Here is an 18,521-nt window from a genome sequence, read left to right as displayed (position 1 = left end):
CTCACCTCTCAGCCTCAGAGCATCATGGAGCAACTGTTTCATCAGACAGGAGCCCTCAGCATGCACCACCTGAGGTTTCAGTAACAACTCTCAGGGGATGTAAGGACTACAGGGAAGCTCAGAAATACATGAGAGCGCTAGAAACAAGAGGAGTAGTATGGATGAGGACACAGCAAGCTGAAGAGACCAACTGCTTTCAACCACAGAGCTGCAAATCCAGGAGCCTTGGCTGCGCTTCCTGCAGCCAGGCAATCTGCTAAGGAACCTTCACCTTGGGGTCATGGACATTGGCCTCTGCTCCATAACCAGATCCATTATCCTGCTGATAACTTGTTCAGCAGGAGCTATCAGAAGATAGTCTTGCCCAATGCCTTCCAGTTAGAGTTATCCAAGAAGCCATCTGCTTTCAGGTGCCTTTCCCCACAGAGCATCCTCTGCAGATCTGGGAGACCTCATGAACCCCGGTGCTCATATACAGAGGATGAGCTGCAAGCGCCTGAAATACAGTCAGGGAGCATCCTGAGCCAGGAACCCTGGTGCTGACCACAAGAGCTTGCTGGCCCCTCCGGGCACACCTTACCGTGTGAGGGTTGTCGTAGTAGACACCGATGGAGCAGAGCTTCGAAGAGATGCTGCAGCCGTCCGTGAAGAGCTGCCCAGATTCACCATACGGGCCCACTCTGAATTTGTAGGCCAGTGTGATATTGCCGACAGGCGGGGAGCCAGCACTCACAACGACCTCTGTGAAAAGCCCGGAGTAGACCATGAAACCAAAGACGGTCAGCAGCAGCAGCACGACCAGCGCCGCGATCAGCCCAAGGAGCACCCAGTCAGACATGATGGACACTTGGTGCTCCAGGCTTCCTGATGCACTAGCGGCAAGAAGAGAGAAGAAAAAGAAGGGGAGTCAAGCTAGCACTCGGACAAGCAATCACTCTCTAAAGCTATTTATTTGCAGCAAAACACACCCACTTCCAACTCCCCTTATGCGTGAAGCTTAAAGACAGTGGAGCTCCCCCCCGAAACCTCCTGTATATTAGTCCCATGTTGCATCAGCCTGTTCTAATTGGTCACCAGGTACAAATTACACTGCTTCAGCACCTCTTGGGAATGAGGTGGTTATGGAGGGGGGGCAGAGAGGCATTGTCCCCATCTCCCCAGAACCAGCCACACCGCTCATGTCCAGCCTTGCATCCAGGAGAGACCGAAAACCACCCCAGGAATCTGCATCACCTAACAGAGCAGCAGATACACAGCACTGGGCAAAGGATCAGGGGACCATAACCAAATAATTTACCATTTATAGATACCAGGTCCAACACTGGGACCAGGGCAGCCCCTTTGTCAAAAAGTCTGGAAGCCCAGGCCTTTAATGACCCAAACGCAGACCACATGGGTTCAGAGCTGAGCCCTGCATCTGGATCCAAGCACACAGAGTGGCTCAGAGAAAGCTGAAGACCTGGCTAGAAAAAGCATCCCCACCACACTAAGGTGCGACAAACTACCGCTATTCCTTTTAGATGGCTTTTTTAACCTAAAAGAGTTTTTATAACCCCAACCAAGGCTTCCTGTTTTGTTTGCTGTCTTTTCTCTCTTGTGCTGACTGCGGGACACAGCAGCCCAGCGAGCACCTCCTCACCCACCAAGCACAACTGCTCTGGGGAGTTGTGACCGAATGCAGTGCAGGAGAGTTGTTTGTGTTTTATTCTCCCTTGAAACACAGCTCTGGTCACGAGGACTGGTTGCGACGCTCCCCTGGGACTTTTGCGGGAGCTAGGTTTGAAAGCAAAGGTTGAAGTAAACACCTTTACCTCTGTGTTATAAACACACTTGGTCCAAAAAAAAAAAGCCCTTCGTGGAGGCTGCTGCTTGCTCAGCTTTACAGCGAGAGAAAAGCCACATCCTGGTAGGAAGCACAGGTGGCTTTGCTCTGCTCAACCCCAGCAAGCAGGGGTACACCAAAACTAAGCCCTGGCACCGCCAGGCTGGGGACCAGATCGTGCCACGGCCCAACTCACCTGAAAAACCAGCTCAGCCCAGAAAGGGTTCACGACATCTGATCCACAGGGGTGCGGAATCCGCTGCGCTGCAGCAGGAAAAAATAAGTATCATTGCTTCCTTTTAACCTCACGAGGCCAAAAGCAAAACAGAGTCACAGCTGAGCACCCGAAAGGCATCCGGTCGCCTCAGAACTGCTCCCCAGAGGGGCGTCCCGAGGAGCGCCTTCTCCTGCAGGACCCCGAAGGTCGAGATTTCTTCCCAAAACTCTGTGGCGGAACATGCGGGCACAGAGAAACACGGAAATTGGAAAGCAGCAGCGAAGGAGGACGACGTCCTGCAGCCGCCCCTGCAGGCACAACCAAACCGAACCCGGTGCTGCTCCCGGGCGACCTCGGAGCCGAGCACTCCCGGACCTATAGCTTGGCCGGAGCCATACATCCACCCCGATTCCAGCAGCGCCTCACCTCCTCCCTACGGCCAACACAGATTTATTACTTAGAAGTCACAGGTTTGGTGATTCCCCAAGAGCCGCCAGCGCAACACCCAGCCCGAGGGCCTCAAGACAGCGGCCCCAGAGGAGAAGAGGGTGTTTCTGGCTGTTCCTCCCGGTTCCCGTGGCTCGTTCCCTGCCGGCGGCGGGCACACTGCTCACGGGCAGCGGGAGCAGAGCTCGCCCGGCCCCTGCCCGGCCCGGAGGCCGTGCGCCCCGATGCCCGTGCCCAGGCGGAGGGGAGGGTTTGACCCGAGCGACCCCAGCGAGTGCCCGCGGCGGGCGGCACCCGGCCTGCCTGCCGGGAGGAGCGGCTCCCGGCCCCGGCCGGCGGCAGGCAGCGCCCTCAGCACCGGCACGGGCTGCAACCCCCGCCACCGGCCTGGCCGCCCGAGCGGGGAGGGACCCGCCGAGCCACCGCCGAGCCACCGCCGGGCCCGGTCGGCGCTGCCCGGCTCCCAGCAGGCCGCGGCCTGGGGGTACCGGAGCGGCGCTGGCCTGGCCTGCCCGGCCCGGCCCCGCCGCCCCCCGGCCCCGCAGAGACCTCCCCGCCCCAGTGACGGCCGGAACAATCCCGGCGCTCCCCTCCTCTCCTCACCCGGGGCTCAGCCGGTGACGGCCGGGCCGGAGCGATCCCGGCGCCTCGCTCGCCCCGCCCCGTTCCGCCCCGCCCCGCTCGCGCGGGGCCGCCGGGCCCGCCCCGGCTCCAGCTGGCGGCGGTTACGCGCCCGCGCGCGCGGCCGCCAGAGAAGGGGCGGGGCCGGAGGGAGGGGCGGGGCGCGGAGTCCGTGCCACTGGCGGACGGGGGGGCGCGGTTTCCGGTGGGGGGCGGAGCTTCCGACTGGGACCGGGGCGCCCCCAGCGGTACGGGCTGTCCTGCCGCGGCAGAGGCGGCGGGAGCGTTCCGCGAGGAGGGCGCCCTCTAGCGGGCGGCGGCCAGCACCAGGGCCCAGCCCCGCCGACCGGGTCCGGCGGCCGCGTCCCTCCCGGGCGGGGCCCCACACAGCTCCCGGCCGCCTCCCGGGCCGCTGCCACCGGGAGCGCTCCCCAGGGCCTCCCTGCCACGTGGCACCCCCAGCCCTGCGGCCTACAGCCCAGGAGCCCTGGCTGCGTCGCGCAGGAGGGCCGTGGGTGCAGGGCCTGCAGGCCGCGGGACCAGCTAGCCCTGAGCCCCTGTGGTGCGAAGGGCGCTCCCCTCCCAGCCGGCTCTCGGTCCGAGACACCGCCGGATGCGAATGATAAACAAAGACATTGTGTCCTCCAGCCTCCCCTGTGCTGGGGCTGCGGCAGCTCGGCACGTGTCCCGGCTGGACGACCCCGGAGCTTCAGGCTCCGTAACAGCCTGAGCCTCCGGTTAATGGGCTCCTTCCCTCGGGTGCTGGACAAACGTGCCACGATGCTCGAGGACGCACCAGCCCCGTGTCGTGTCGTGCCCTGACCACGAGGCCTGGCCAGTCAGGGCAGTGCTGCTCTTCAGCGCCAGGGCCCTTCGCACCAAACCCAGGGAGAGTTTTGAGCAGCCGCTCGCAGGTTCCCGCCAGCCCATCACTGGGGCTGCTGCAGCCTGGCAGTAACAGCTCGGCTTCTGCCCGAGTTTGGGCTTTCTCGCTGCCCAGCTGGAAGGAAAACCAGCCGGATAGCTCAGCAGACATGGACAGCACTAGCCGGCAAGGGGGAGCACCGGGAGAGTTAAGAAAGAGTTAGATGTTTGTTTCATTCAGGGGCTTGGGGCTTTGGCCAGATGTTCTCAGCTCGTTTGTCCTTCTCTTGGCCTGGTGCAGCATGGGGCACTCCCCGGGAGGCTGACCGCTTTCTTTTCCATCAGCTGGGCTTTATCGCCCAGAGGGGAAACATTAACTAGTTGCTGAAGACCCACAAAGCTTCAGCCAGCACAGGAGCTGGTCAGGAGCACCATCATCTTGCACACCCCTCAGCACCCCAGGCTCTGACACGCTCGGACAACTTCTGTCACGCAGCAGCTCCTGCCTCACGATACCTCTGGGAGCGTGCCCTGTCCTGCGGCTCCCTCGCGGAGCACCCAGCACCACGGAGCACCGGCACTCAGCCCGCGGCCTTTGCTGCTTCTCAGACAAGTCCTCAGGCCCTCATTTCTTTTCAAGCAATGGGACCAAGCACAGTACCTGACAGGAGCACGCAGTTTTCCCTCCTGCTCCTCCTTCGAAAGAGACATGCTAGAAGGGCCCAGACATAATTCCCATCCTCCTTTTCTTCCCGCTGTATAAAAGCAACCTTCACACCCAATAACCCACTCAAGCCACCTCCAGACGCAGCAACAAGAAGCAATGGAGTTCGCTGTCATCTCTCCTGCTGTGGTTTCACGTCTGCTTCCCATACGTCCCAGCCCCCTTCGTTGAGGCTGTTTGCAGAGGCAGTTCCAGGCACTGCTTTTCACCGATGTAAAGCCAAAGAGCTCATTTATGAACAGTAGTTTGAAATACCGTAATACTTGCCTTTCTCGAGCAGCTTCCTAGTGAGGATCTCGAGGCTTTCTGTAAACTGGAATTACTTAAACCTCAGAGGCCCTCCTTGTATTTGGTGTTACAGCTCTTTTAGAACTGGAAGAAAATATTTCAGCTTGGTTATGTGTCTCGTCTGGAGCCATGCAGTGAATCACTGACAGGAAGAGGAACAGAACTCAAAAGCCCTTTAACTGCCAGCTCTGGCCATCAGACACTTCTCTCTCCTCCAGCCTCGGAGTTATTTAACTCAGCATATATTTAACACTTCATACTTACGTTTCCCCATTACAACAGCAAATGCTAAAATTTGGATCTCGCTTAACTTCATGCCTTCGCTCTGAAACAGCACACCGAGAAGAGCTGAGGCAGAAGGATGTGGAACGTGTGCTCTCCAGCAGGCTCCCCAGGCGTCCTCACCTGCTCAGCACTGCATGGCCGCATCGCACACCCACCGCTGGCCTCTGACGGCGTCAGCCAGCCGGGCCAGCTCTCCAGCGAGGGTTCTGGTGTCTGGTTATGGCAGACACTTGGTCTCGGCAGACTTGTTCGGGCCGTGCTGGGCCTCACGCGTCTCTGACGGGGTACAGAGATCAGCCTATTCTCATTTAAATTCTTTTGGCAGACAGAAATGGAAGTGGGCTGCGAGCAGGAGCAGATGTGAGCAAGCTGGCCTTGTGCTGTCCCACCTGTCAGGCTCGAGGCAACATTTCTCCATCCACCTTAGCTGGCTTCATCCCAGCAGTAGCAGTCAGCGATGACGCTCAACAGGGCACTCACTGCACCCCGCTCCCCCGGTGCTCCACAGTGTCTCAGCAGGGCACGAAGTACCTGTGCCGGGGCACTCGGCTCTGCCTGTGGCCCAGACCCTGGCTTCCCAGCCCTGCTCTCACCTGCTGGACCCTCCATCCCCTGCTCCTGCGACCCAGCAAGATGTGCCGTTGTCCTTCCTCTCTCAGTTGCCCTGGGTGCCTTTATCTGCTGGAGAAGGTCAGCTGAGCTTTGTGAAGTTCACTTTGGATGCTCAGTAAGCAAATAGATGTGGTAAGGATGCTTATCGCCTCGGGAATATGGCAAAACACAAACAACTGACTAACTCAGCATGGAAATACCCTCCCTAGAGGGGCAGGCACAAGGTCAGAACAGAGCGCGCTGCTCAGGGGAATTTCCATTAGCACTGACACAGACGGGCTCCGCTCCAAAGTCCTTCCTGGCTGCCCATAACATGGCAACTCCGCATTACTGCTGATGAACCGACACCAGCACAAACAAGGGGAGACTGGCAGTTGTGGGAATAGCTGGAACGCAGGCGGCGTAGGCACATGGAAAATGCTCACCCGGTGGGCAGGAGGCTGCCTGCAGAGGTAGAGCCAGAGGCCAGGGGCTATTTCTCAAAGCCCAAAGGTACATTCCTCGGAGCAAGCTGCATGACCCAATGGCACAGTAGTCCCACATGTCGTGACACGCAGTTTGGCCCATACCTGCCCCGCGGGGCAGGTGCCACATCCCAGGACCTGCATGTCCCTGCTCCAGCCATCCCGCTGTCAGAAGATCTCCTCCCACCTCCCTGCCACCTGCCCGTGCTGCTGGGATTAGCTTGGAAACCCTCCCCGTTTTTATCGCCTGCCCAATTCACCCCATGCCGGGAACTGGAGAAGCCCTCTCCAGAGGAAAGGCAGTGCGGAGGCCAGGGGCTGCGCTGGCAGAGCTCAGCACGGCAGGCGCAGGACCGGGCTGGGTGCTCAGGGTGAGGGCACAAAGGGCTATTCCGGTGCTGCTTAGTCCAGCGAGCCAGGACCAGGCTGTGGCTCAGTATTTAAGCCAGGAAGGTTTCAGCCACTGGCCTTCCACCATCAGCACCATAAACTTTTAATATTTGTTACCATGAAGCTTCTTGTACCAATCAGTACATTTTCCAAAATACTATTCATTTGTTGAAATGAAACTGCTGTCGATGGGAAAACCTCGATAGGAGACTAGGAAGGGCTGACACATGTGAACACACGTGTCCTGGCATCCTGCAAAAGCCACGTGGGTGAAGGACAAACACTTCACCTTTTGATGCCTCTGCTAACGCAGAAGAGGAGATATGCTGAAAGATTAATTATTGATCAGTTGTTTTGCCCTCAGATTTAAATTCATTTCCCACTGCATTTTTCTATGTTTCTTTCTCATGACAGGAATTCAAAATTCACAGTATTACAGCGTAAGAAAAGGCATTTATGTCTTTTCAGACAAATTTAAGTGTCAAGAAATATGCAAATTAGTCTTATAGTTAACTGTCTATTTAGGCCACAAATGCTAAATAGCAAACTATTTTCCTCCTGGATTTATTAGCAAAAATGGTCTTGTAATTAAATGCAAAGTTTTTTAAGTTATGGAATGAACTTTCCAGGCAGGCATGTAACCTCCCCTGCCTCCTGCCTTCTGAAACCAGAAGGATCGAGTCTAGCTTCTCATCTTCTGTTCAGATCCTATTCCCGAACCATACAAACCTGGATGGGTAGGACCCACTCACTGAATCAGAACTGAAGCCACCAAACCAAGGAGAACGGACTGCAGTGATGGGTAAAACACCCAGTAATGCCTGCACGGTATCTTGAGCAGCAAAGACTTACAGCAGCAGAACAAGGAGGAATGTCCACTTCAGAGACCAGTCCTTTCCAGTCTGACACATGGCATCCAATGATTTCTCAATAAATTTACCATGTGCTACCTTTAAAGCAGCCAGGCTCCTTCCTCCTGTAAATAGCTTTTCCAGACACTTCCTTTGGATGGGGGTTAGTAGAAGGTTCCCGACTCACTTTTTTTTAGAACTAGCATCTACCTGTCTTTTCTTATTGACTTCAGTCTCTGGTGAGTTTTATTACTTTAGGAGGAAACATCTCATTACAGCTTTCATTTTGCTGGGGTAAATAAGTTAAAAAAACCCCCTGTGTTCTTACAAATCACTCTCCATTCCCTTTCTCTACACCTATTCCATTTTTACTTAATATTTTAGAATAAGTATGCGTAGAATTAGACTGATTACTCTGGGTATTTTGCTAGGCCCTTTGTCCTAATCCTGACTTCTGTCACGGGGAATTCCCATAGATATTACAAGCAAACTTTGATGAAGTTATGGAAGAAAAACTTTCGCAGGTTGTAGCCTATGAGCTCCTCCTTTTGCTATCAAAGCACAAGTGGCAGATCAGAATTTTGCATCTCTGATCGTCAGCTATTTAGTGAGATACTAAAATGGTTTTTATTTAACAAATTGTGATGGAGCTTTCATCTCTTCCTTTCAGATGTCACGTCACCTCTGGTAGCCACTGTGAGAATGATCTCAGCAGCCATTCAGACCCCCCTCCCCACGGTCAGCAATCGCATCGTACATCGCTTTGATTTTCTGTGAACAGAAGATCACTTACAAGTTTGGAGGGATGCATGATACGTCTCTGAACTCCCCTGAAAATAATTTTAAACTGTTTATAGCTCCAGTCATTTGAAACTAGGGTGTGCAACATTGACTCATGACCAAAACAGGTCTGGTCAAATTCCTATCGTAATGCCAGGCAGGGACCAGTGCAGGAGGGATCTCCTCTCTGCAGCCACGTTCTGTTTTCCTGAAATCAGTGGCAATGCTTCTCACAGGCCTTTGTGTTCGATCCACAGGGCAATATCTTCCTTTACTTGCACTGTGAATGTTTGTACCTTCTACTGCAGTGTATCACACACACATGAAGAATGGGCTGTGCACATCTTTTCCTGGTGAAAAAGTATTTTGTAGGGCTGTTTGCACTGAAATATTCTCTTACTTTCTCCTCCCGTGGCATGCCTTCAACTTTTATTGTCTTAGCAGCAATCCTGCACTTCCTTCTTCATCCTGAGGATGATCTTATATTGTCTCTGAGCTACAGAAGAAAACACATATACAAACCTGGCTTTTCCATCTTTTTTTTTTTAACCTCATCTCTTGTACATGAAGTTTAGATTAAGTTTAGATTTTTTTCCTTGCTGAAAACATGAGCTATTTTACCCAGAGCGTTAGTCCATTTTCCATCCAGACAGAAACAAGAAGCAAAGCACGACCACACTACATTCTGCCTCTCTGGGTTTGCAAACTGTGCTTCCAAAAAATGCTGGGTTTAACGCGGTCTCGTCAACAAGCTCATTCTCTACAGCGAGTGACACTTCAGACTGCCATCCAGCATTTTTAATGAGGGATCCCCTAACAGGCTGCAGGGATTTCAACAGGATTTTAAGAGCCTTACACAACTGCACTCTAACCAGAGAGGAGCTGACATTCTACAAAGCAAAGCAGCCCAGCAGTAATGACACCAAGAGAGGCTTTCATGTCAACGGTTCTCCTTTACTTTTACAAGAGTGACTGAAGAAGGAACAAACATCAACATTTGTCCCAACCTTAATTGCTAGCTTCAAAACCAGAAAATGAATCTCTTACAGCCATGTTGTGCTCCTGTTTTTAATGCAGGCGTGCAAATCGTGCTTTTAAAAACCTCTCTGGCAGCCATGTAAAGAATTACATTACAATGACAACTCCAAATTTAAAGTTGAAAGACATTTTTGTTTTAAGATTTTCATCTCCTTCCTGGCAAAAAACTGTCTTGAAAAAATATTTTGTGAGCCTCTACCAGCTAAAGAACATCTGCAGGGAGCTGCTGTAAATCTGAGGAGGTGCTCTTCCAAAAGGACTCTCAGAAGCCCTGATTATTCACACTGCTGTATTTCCCTTTCTTTTCCTGCTACCTCAAGGTTGTAGTGGACACACCATTCATAGTAAAAGCTATTAAATACAGGTGATTTCTGACATTATTCCACCTCAACATGACCCCCCTTCCCTCCTACAGCTCTCACTGCCTGCCAGTGCACTACCACCCACCACGAGTGCACTTCTCCCTGGTTATTGACTTGTGAGGTGGTGCAAACATTTCCTGCCACAGTCAAACCATCAGGTTTTAAGCCCAATCTGGTTCCTCTCAGTTTACAACCAGATCAGGCCAGGCCACCTGTGAGCATGGTGCAATGATGGCTTTGATTCAAATTGGACCATGTCTAAGCCCACCACTGCAGCTCTGCTAGCCAAGCACATTTACAAGTGTCCCCGTAGAAGAGCTTGTTTCAGCTGACCTGATTTCTTCAGGAGGCCTGAGATCTTACCAACGTATGTAAATATGTGAATGAAGGGTGCAAAGAGGATGGAGCCAGGTTCTTTTCAGTGGTGCCCAGTGACAGGACAAGGGGCAGTGGGCAAAAACTGAAACACAGGAGGTTCTCTCTAAACATCAAGAAACGCTTTTTTACTTTGAGGGTGACCAAGCGCTGGCACAGGTTGCCCAGGGAGGTTGTGGAGGCTCCATCCTTGGAGATATTCAAAAGCCACCTGGACATGGTTCTGGAAAACCAGCTCTGGGTGACCCAGCTGGAGCAGGAGGCATGGACAAGATAATCTCCAGAGGTCCTTTCCCACCTCAACCAGTCTGTAATTCTGGAGACCTCCATACAAGATACCTACACTGTTCAGGGATGAGACCAGTAGCAACAGCAAGACTCTAACAAGCTACTTCTAGCTGCATGAGCTGGGACTGGCACCAACTCAACAAGTTTTAGGTAGACCATGGATGTAGGTTATGGTGCAGCTGCGCTGGTTCCAGTTCAGTCACAAAGGCCTCTCCAGGCCAAAATTCTCTATAGGCACCTCCTCCTATTTTAGGCAAAGGTGGACCATGTCTCAGTTTCATCTCTGCCTTTCTACACCAGGAATCCAGACAACTAACTCAGGCACAGATATCTAAGGAAAATGGAGAGAATTCCACCCATTTTGGTGACTGCTGAAAAAAATCTAGCCGTGGTGCAGATCAGCACTCAGAATTGCTGGGTTTTGTTACAGTCTCAATAGACAAAGCCGGAACAGGGTAAGGACTGAGATGCAGCCCAGAGGAAAGAGAGAGGAGCAACAGTGGACAAATGTGCCATGGGTTGTCACAAGTATTTTGTGGCACTTGAGTGCAAAAAAGCCCGAGCACAAGGGACCAATCAAGCAGAAAGCATGTAAACCGCTAAAGCACACTTTCTGCTGAAAGTTGGCAGCTTTTCTGATCAGGCTATTTTTCAGAAACTGCTGCTCTCATCTGTGAAGTCAGAAATTGAGTTGAGGTGAATTTCCAAATAACAAAATGATATTTCAGCTCAACGTTGCATATTTTGTCTTGGCTTTTGCAGGTAAATAAATTTCCCAAGATTTTAGAAGTTTGTGAGGCATTTCTGAGATTTAACTGGTCCTTGCTGACATTTAGGGATCAGTCTAGCCACGTCTGAGTCCCTCTGAAGTTTTCAGAGGGCAGGAGGGTGCTCAGCCCAGGGACACGGCCTCACTAAGCACACTGAAATGACAGAGGTAGGGTGGCAGCAGCTAACCCAGAGCCATTCACCACACACGCGACATCCAGTTCGCTCCCCCTTGCCCCAAGCACATCCCCTACATTTTTTCTGTTTACTCCAGTACCAACAAAGTTCCTATTTTTATAAAGAAATGCAACACTGTGCAGAGGCTGGGGAGGGCCACTGACACGTATCCCACAGGGACTTGTGCCAAAACTCAGAAGCCTAGAAGCAAGCCTTTTTCCCATTTAACTACAAAACCTTTGCTCCTCCCATACGAGATGAGAAGTCTTATGCCTCTGCAGTATTTGCTCCTGCACCTTTTCCCTCTTGTCAAAAAAACCCCCTAGAGACCATAAAAGGATTGCATTAAGTCCATCACTGGGAAAAGACATTTTTTCCAAATAGATACAGCCCTTTCCTGAGTTGCTGAAGCTAAAATATTCTTCAAAAAAACTCAGCATGAAATGGAGAAATTAAGTTCCAAGTTTATGCCTTGATTTTTCTTAGGGAGGTTTTTGTGCAACTCTGATTTAGTCTGAGCTGACTTGCCTGGAACAAAGGCTCCTGTTGGTCCAAGTAATCAATTTTAAACTCCTCTCAAATTGAAGAGTCTAGCAAGGCTCTTTGTACAATCCCCACATTTCAATATGAATAATTTTAGAGGAAAACTTCCAGAAATTGCTATTTTGAGTTGTGAAAGCTTTTAATTCACAAATATTTCAGTGTGTCATGGACAGCTCTCTGGCAAAACTGAGTGTTATTTTCCTGGAATAAGTGATCAAGTGAGCTGATGTAAGTCAGTCACCACTGTGCAAGACACACAAGATTTACCATTAATTCAGACCAGCTCAGAACCTTTAGCACTAAGCTGGTGCATCGACTGAGGTGGAGGAAAGGTTGATTTCTTGCACCAGCACCTTGGAGAAAGATGAACAGGATCTGGAGGACTGACTGGGGTGAAAAGAGATTCCATTTCATATATTACCTCCTCATTTAGTCTTAGCCAAGTAACAATCCATTTTTCTTGGGCACAAAGCAACACACCAAAATCAGAACCACAACAAAGACTGTGCATGCTCCTAAATCATCAGCTCAGGGTCTCACTACAATTTAAAATGAAGTCATCTGACATAGGAATCATCTCCATGGCTGGAGAAATAAAGCACAATACCATGGGTAGGAATACAGGCTGCCTTGACTTTCAATCTTTGTCACCTCACTGCTGTCAGAAGGCAAGTGCGGTGGAGACCAGCCCACAAACATGTAACACGGCCACCGCTTTTTCTTACTTGCCTTTCTTCCAACGGCTAATGAATGAATGCATATGACTCGCAAGAATTGGGTCCAAGCCCTATTTCTGAAGGCAGAAAGATGGCATAAAGACAGCTCCAGTACGAAGTAGAAAAAGACCTTTGTGGCAAATTGAATTTAGCAACGTCACCAGGAGCTTCTCAGAGCCCCATTCTGCCCAGCTGCACACTCACCCCCCCCCACACACACATACCTGCCAAACCAGCACGATTCAGCCCACTTGGAGCTCTGCCATGAGCAGCTGGACAGAAGACGACTGATGCAGCCATAAAGCAACATCTAATAAAGAAATTCTTTTTACTTCAGGGTTGTAATTAAGCCAGACTTTGTCACACTGCTATTGGCTGAAGGAGGAAGACTACTGTTGAGTTGTACCAGGAGAAATGTCAGATGGGATCAGGTTGTTATTCCACTCAAGACCAGTCCACATTGGCTTGAGTCAACCTCAGACCAGTTTAACCTAGCTTTTTCTGCTGCCTGGCAGGTATGCCAGATAAAAGGGCTGCTTGCATCACTCGGACAGAGAGGAGGGTGCTCTGTCTCTAGCCATTAGCAGGAAGGGGTTGCACAGGCTGCACTTTTCCAGGGGCTTTTGGTGCAACGGAGGGGGACATCGCTACAGCAACAAAAACTGCAGGACCCCACTGCCAAATGTTTCACCTCCAAACAGCTTCTCAGGCCCACTGACTAGTTATTGTGGTTTTCATTGTGCAGAGACACAAAACGCCCCATACAAAAGCAAAAGATTTAAGCATTTAATCTTAAAGCAAAAGATTTAAGCATTTTCAGGCTAGCATCCACCTCCTGCAAGTCAGGCTTACCGTCCTCCTTCAGTGGGCCACCCAGGCAGCTTAACCAGCTCCCAGGTGGGATCTCTGCTTGCTGAGCAGTTCACTGGTGAGCTGACAGCTCCCCCCTCTGTCAAAAAGCACTAAAAGCAGCCTAAAAACCTGTGCTAGTGTCACTTGGAGCAGGGGACTTGAATAACGCAGGATATTATGCATTTTCTCTCATTTTTTTGCAGGTAGGTAGGGGGACTGTCCAGAACAGTTTCCTGGTGGTACAAGACCCCCCCAGCCAAATGCACCGAGTGCTTACTGAAGCTTCAGTTCTCATCCTGCCCCGCTGCAGCTGATTTGGGTGAGCCTTACAGCCAAGAGCAGGGCATGGCCAGGACCTCCTTCCCCTTCCAGGTGTATAAGCGCATGTCAGTTGTCCTGCTATGGTCCTGCTGTAACTTGGCTTCTCTGGAGCGTAGCAGCAGACAGCAGGAAAGGAGAAAAGCAGAAGCACTGTCCTGTGCAGGCAAGACTGGAGGTTCTTGTAGGTCACAGCAGGTCTGTCCTTGCTCCTCAGCTCCAGCATGTTTCATGCTGAGGGGGGTATCCATTAGTCCTTCCCTTCTGCATGGAAGAAAAATAGTGGATTTACTGAGCATTTAATGGCAGGCTGAAATCACAGATGAAAACTTAGTCCCAATAGGATGTTATTCCCTCTGCTTGACGAGCCAGCCTGAGTTGTAAGCGGAGTGTTGTACGTGCTGTACGTTTGTGCCTCACTGCAGAGTTTAAGTCTAAAGGCTTTTCTGTGGGTTCTTGAAACAAAACCAGAATTGGGGAGCACACTTAACAGAAAAACAGATTTTGAAATACTAGTAAAATGGTGGGGAAATTTAATTATTTCAGGATCAAGTTGCATCAATATATCTTGTTCACCCTCTAAAACTAAGAAGGGAAACTGGTTTTATTTCACTTTCTCACAGTATAATTCACTAGAGCTCTTCTAACTATTTCTGAATTCAGAGAAGAAAACAATCATTATCTTAAACTGCACAAGAGTTAATATTAATGTCTTATCATACAATTGAGATAATCTATTCCCTTTCTATTCTAATGTTTTACAAAGCATTAAAACTTCTGTAGAGTTATTGCTGGATCCTACTAAACATCTCTGAATTTTGTCTGTTCTGCTCCATTTAAAAACTCAAATTTCTGGATAAATTTGGTCTTTGAACATAAACTGAACTTCACTGGTCTTGCTTGCTACCTGCTAGTCAAACTTAATTCAATTAAGTCTCTCCACACATACCACAAGGTAAACTTACTCACTGTCATTGCATTTACTTGCTGTAGCAGCTACTGTGCACGTAAAGCCAGCAGAATGCCACATACAAGTTCAAAGCAAAGGTGCTATGTTGGCGTGAAAGCAGCTAAATAATTGTGAACTGAAATTCAAAGCAGCTTTCAACTGATATACAAGGCAAAAGAATTGTGCAGAAAAAGAAATGACTTGTAACAAAAAGAAAGTGATAGTGAAATATAGGAAGGGTTTTCAGAACTGCCCAAGGAGCTGCTTGTGCCCTATTTGTGGGAGAGAGGAAGGTGGGTCACTCTAGGATTAAGGGATGAGCTTGTGAAGTCACTGCTGTCTGGAGCTGTCACACCCAAGAGCCAGCCAGGGTCTCCAAGAGGTACAGACCTCTGGATACACATTCCCAGGTGGGGATGAGAGATAAACTTTTGATTTGGGTAATAAATCATCTTCACATGAGGAAACCAGGAGGATCCTGCACTTGGACAGGGAATACAGAACACAGATTTCTGGTCACTTTGCTGTAGGATTTTACAGAGTGCTCACTGCATCTGGGGAGTCAGTGGATATGCTTCAAGATCCAAGCTGTTCTTGGAAGGCCTACGTTCCTCTGAACCTCAATGTTTCCGTACCAGGGTTTCTCTCGGGAAGAATACAAAGCTGCTTTCTCCTCCAGCAGTCCTGCAACAGAGCTCGCTGCTCCTCAGGCCAGAGAAGCCTGACCACTGCCGTCCAGGAGGTGCCTATGCTACCAGCAAACCTGTGCCAGCATCATACACTTCAACAGCGTTGAGCTAGGGCTTGTAGGCTTCGTTTCTCCAACCACGGCCGAGAGCCCGTGTTAGACTAGAGCCCAGCAACTCTGTGGAGCTTCCGCTCCCCCTCTGCAAAGCGGAGGCTTTGGATTTCCCTCTCCCTGAGGAAGGGCAGTTCCCTGTTCTGTGAAAATCCTGTCAAGCACACTGGAGTTCTCTCCCTTGTTAGGGCAACAGCAATCAACACAGCACCCATGGGCCCACCTGCAAGCTGACACCTGTGGAGAGATGCAAGTTAATTACTACAGCAAAAGGGATGAAGAATGCTAAAGGACTGGCTTTCAAGGTGGCCACTTCCTTTAGGACTTCAGACAGGCAATGTTCCCTTCAGGCTTCTTTATCTGTGGGACCAGTTAAAAACCAACTGCATCAAGGCCAGCACTTGGCCTAAATGCTGTGTAGAGTGGGGAGAGAGGAAGAATGATGTCCTGAATGGAAGAAATAGATCTCCTTTTGGTGTGGACTCTGCTGCTTTTACAATTTTTTTTTATACTGGCACCACTGGGAGAGTTCCTATTTGCTTAATTAGGCCACATATGAGGAACCTGGGAAGTACTGAACATATTTGGAATGGCTTGACCTGCTAATTTTCATCCTCTATGAATCTGAGCAGCCTGGGTTCAGATGGAAGTTCTTGACTTTAAAAGGAGCTGGATATCCAAATCAGCTTGGAAAGGTAAGTTGTTAGGGATTTTTTAATTTTTGTTGGTTTTTTTTTTTTTTACAAAAAACAACACACTACCATACAAATACTTTACTGGGGTAGACAGATGGTTCATGCTGCTCAGCTTACAATTCTAAAGCAAAGACAACACTGACATACCATCATATCAGGTTGGTAAGCATGTCTGGAAACCAGGGCTGGCATCTAGAAAAAAATTTATAAAAGCAAATTATTATACAATTAACTAACAGAAAGTATTTGAGCTTGGTAAATTATGGAAGGACTTTTGCTAAATAATATCATTCTGTGGTGTTAGCAGCTCTCGGTTTCCTGGCACAGAAACTACATTTAGTCTTCAATCAAGTACATAGCTTGACTAAAAACATAACCCATTTTACATTCCCTAAGGAAAATAAAAATCTTATCAGCTACTGCTTCCTATTATTTCCTCTCAGGTTTTTTTGTTGTTTTTTCTGATAGCTGTAAACACACTGGAGAGACTGCCTGACTTAAGTGGTATTGATTGCAAAAGGTATCTCTGCAATAAAAATATCTGAAAAAGATATTCTGGGATGTTTCAGCTGTTCCTGGCTATCAGTTAAGAAACTTTTTCACCCTTTATGGACTCTATCTTGGCAAAAAATAAATTGGAAGGGGGAGAAAACCTTACGTGTATGACCAAATTAATTGTTTCAGAATATGTTGTTTTAACTCGTAAAAGAAGTTGCCATGTTACGCAAGAGGAGCCACGCTTTACTACCTTCTCATCCTTGAAGCTGACACCTTGGGGTGTCTTGGCCACAAAAAAAAAGTTGACCACAAGGATCTTTATCAGACAGTAAGAATAAAAAAAATATTATGACAAGAATCTATGACCGAGGAATAACTGATCTGTGTTTACAGCCCCACCAAGCTGGTGTCCAAACCACATAAGTAATTTCACTGCTGACTTCAGATAAATGAACTTCTGTCTCAATGTTCCTATGATGTCAGAGGTAGAAGAGCACCCGTCACCCCAGAGGACAAACTATCACAGGGCCTCATGACCATGTACACTGTTGACTGTCAAGAATCAGTACAAGCTGTACACATTAGAACCATTTATCAGTTTGTATCAAATGTTTGCTTGATTAAAAGTCAGTTGCCTTGAAATGCTTCAGAGTGAGCTCATCCCAGAGACTGACAGGGGTTAAGCAGCTCCTTCCTCTGCAGACACCAGACAGTAGTCCATAAAAAGGTCAGTCTAAAGTTAGTTGGCAATGCAAATACTGTCAAACAAGGAGGGAATGGGAAGAGGCACCTATTAACAGGATCACATACCAGATTGGCACAGCACCCAGTTTCCCTTAGGGGAACCCAGATTAAATAGGCTATCCCCAAATGCCAGCTAAAGGCTACCATGCCTGTTGCACAAGGGAACCTTCAGAGGCACACAGAGGCTGGCACTGTCATCAACCCCCTCCGCAGGCACAAATTCCTTTTTCAGCAAAGTGATGCCCAAGTCCCCCTAAGGCCAGCTCCACCCATTGAAACAAGGCAAGAGATGAAGCAGTATCCTTCCTCCAGGACACAAAGGAGGCACTGCATCAACCACAGGGGCTCTGCATCCCAAAATAAGGGCAATCCTTGCCATCAGGCACACCAGAGACATGCTCAGAAGATCCTGGCAGCAAGACAGGGCACAGAGTCTGACCCCTCTAGCTCTCTCCTGCACTGCCTGCCAGCTTCTCAGCTTCCTCCAGCTCTGCTCAGTTTTTGTTAACAGCAGAGCTTACCTGCTCAAAAGAAACAGGGAACCAATGCCAGCCCAAACAGGCCCATCTGAAACACCTGTAGGCAAACAGGGCAGCCCAGTACAACATCTCCCCACCACAGTCACCTCCCCCCAGGCCTAGTGAGGCCCAGGTGTCCCGAGGCCGGCCGGGGAGCCGTGCCCAGCAGCAAGGTTTCTAACACCAGTAGCCCCCACACAGGGCACCCACTGCCCGGGCCAAAGCAAGCCCCACAGCTCACCCGGCTCGAAGGTAAGCAGAGAAAGCACGCACACCTTCTATTACCCCCCCCCAGACAAGGCCTTAGTACGCACGCTGAGGCCACCCTCAGCCGCGGAGTGCAGCCAGGGGAAGCTCCCGGCCCACAGCACAGCGGGCCCTTACCGGCGGCGGGACACGACACAGCCCCGCCCGCACCAACTACACAGCGCAAGCGCAACCACCCATCCCGCGCGGCGTAAATAGCACCCGGGCTTTTATAGCGCCCCTTCCCGGCAGCCCCCGCGCTCGGCCGCG

At 50.2% G+C, this 18,521-nt stretch overlaps 1 protein-coding gene and 1 long non-coding RNA gene across 3 annotated transcripts in view; both read right to left on the bottom strand.

Moving 5' to 3' along the window:
* The window catches only part of TEX264 (testis expressed 264, ER-phagy receptor), a 39,987-nt gene extending 36,753 nt beyond the window's left edge, over positions 1-3,234 (bottom strand). The window contains exons 1-3 of one of the 2 annotated variants that reach the window (XM_054837894.1): positions 3,090-3,234; positions 2,019-2,086; positions 581-872 (exon numbers count right to left, since the gene is read on the bottom strand). In XM_054837894.1, the coding sequence (XP_054693869.1) occupies positions 581-838 (258 nt within the window). In that variant the 5' untranslated portion in view covers positions 839-872; positions 2,019-2,086; positions 3,090-3,234. The remainder of the gene's footprint in view (positions 1-580; positions 873-2,018; positions 2,087-3,089) is intronic. The other variant, XM_054837895.1, reaches the window with a different exon arrangement.
* A 9,709-nt stretch (positions 3,235-12,943) lies between these two features.
* LOC129211209 (uncharacterized) lies at positions 12,944-18,450 on the bottom strand. Its single transcript, XR_008578773.1, has 3 exons — positions 18,390-18,450; positions 16,393-16,437; positions 12,944-14,066 (listed from the first exon to the last, which is right to left on the bottom strand). It is a non-coding gene; the product is annotated as an uncharacterized LOC129211209 (long non-coding RNA).
* Between the last annotated feature and the right edge of the window lie 71 nt (positions 18,451-18,521).

The sequence above is a fragment of the Grus americana genome, chromosome 11 (genome assembly GCF_028858705.1).
Source record: "Grus americana isolate bGruAme1 chromosome 11, bGruAme1.mat, whole genome shotgun sequence".
NCBI classification, from domain to species: domain Eukaryota; kingdom Metazoa; phylum Chordata; class Aves; order Gruiformes; family Gruidae; genus Grus; species Grus americana.
This window is presented reverse-complemented; position numbering and strand designations above follow the sequence as displayed.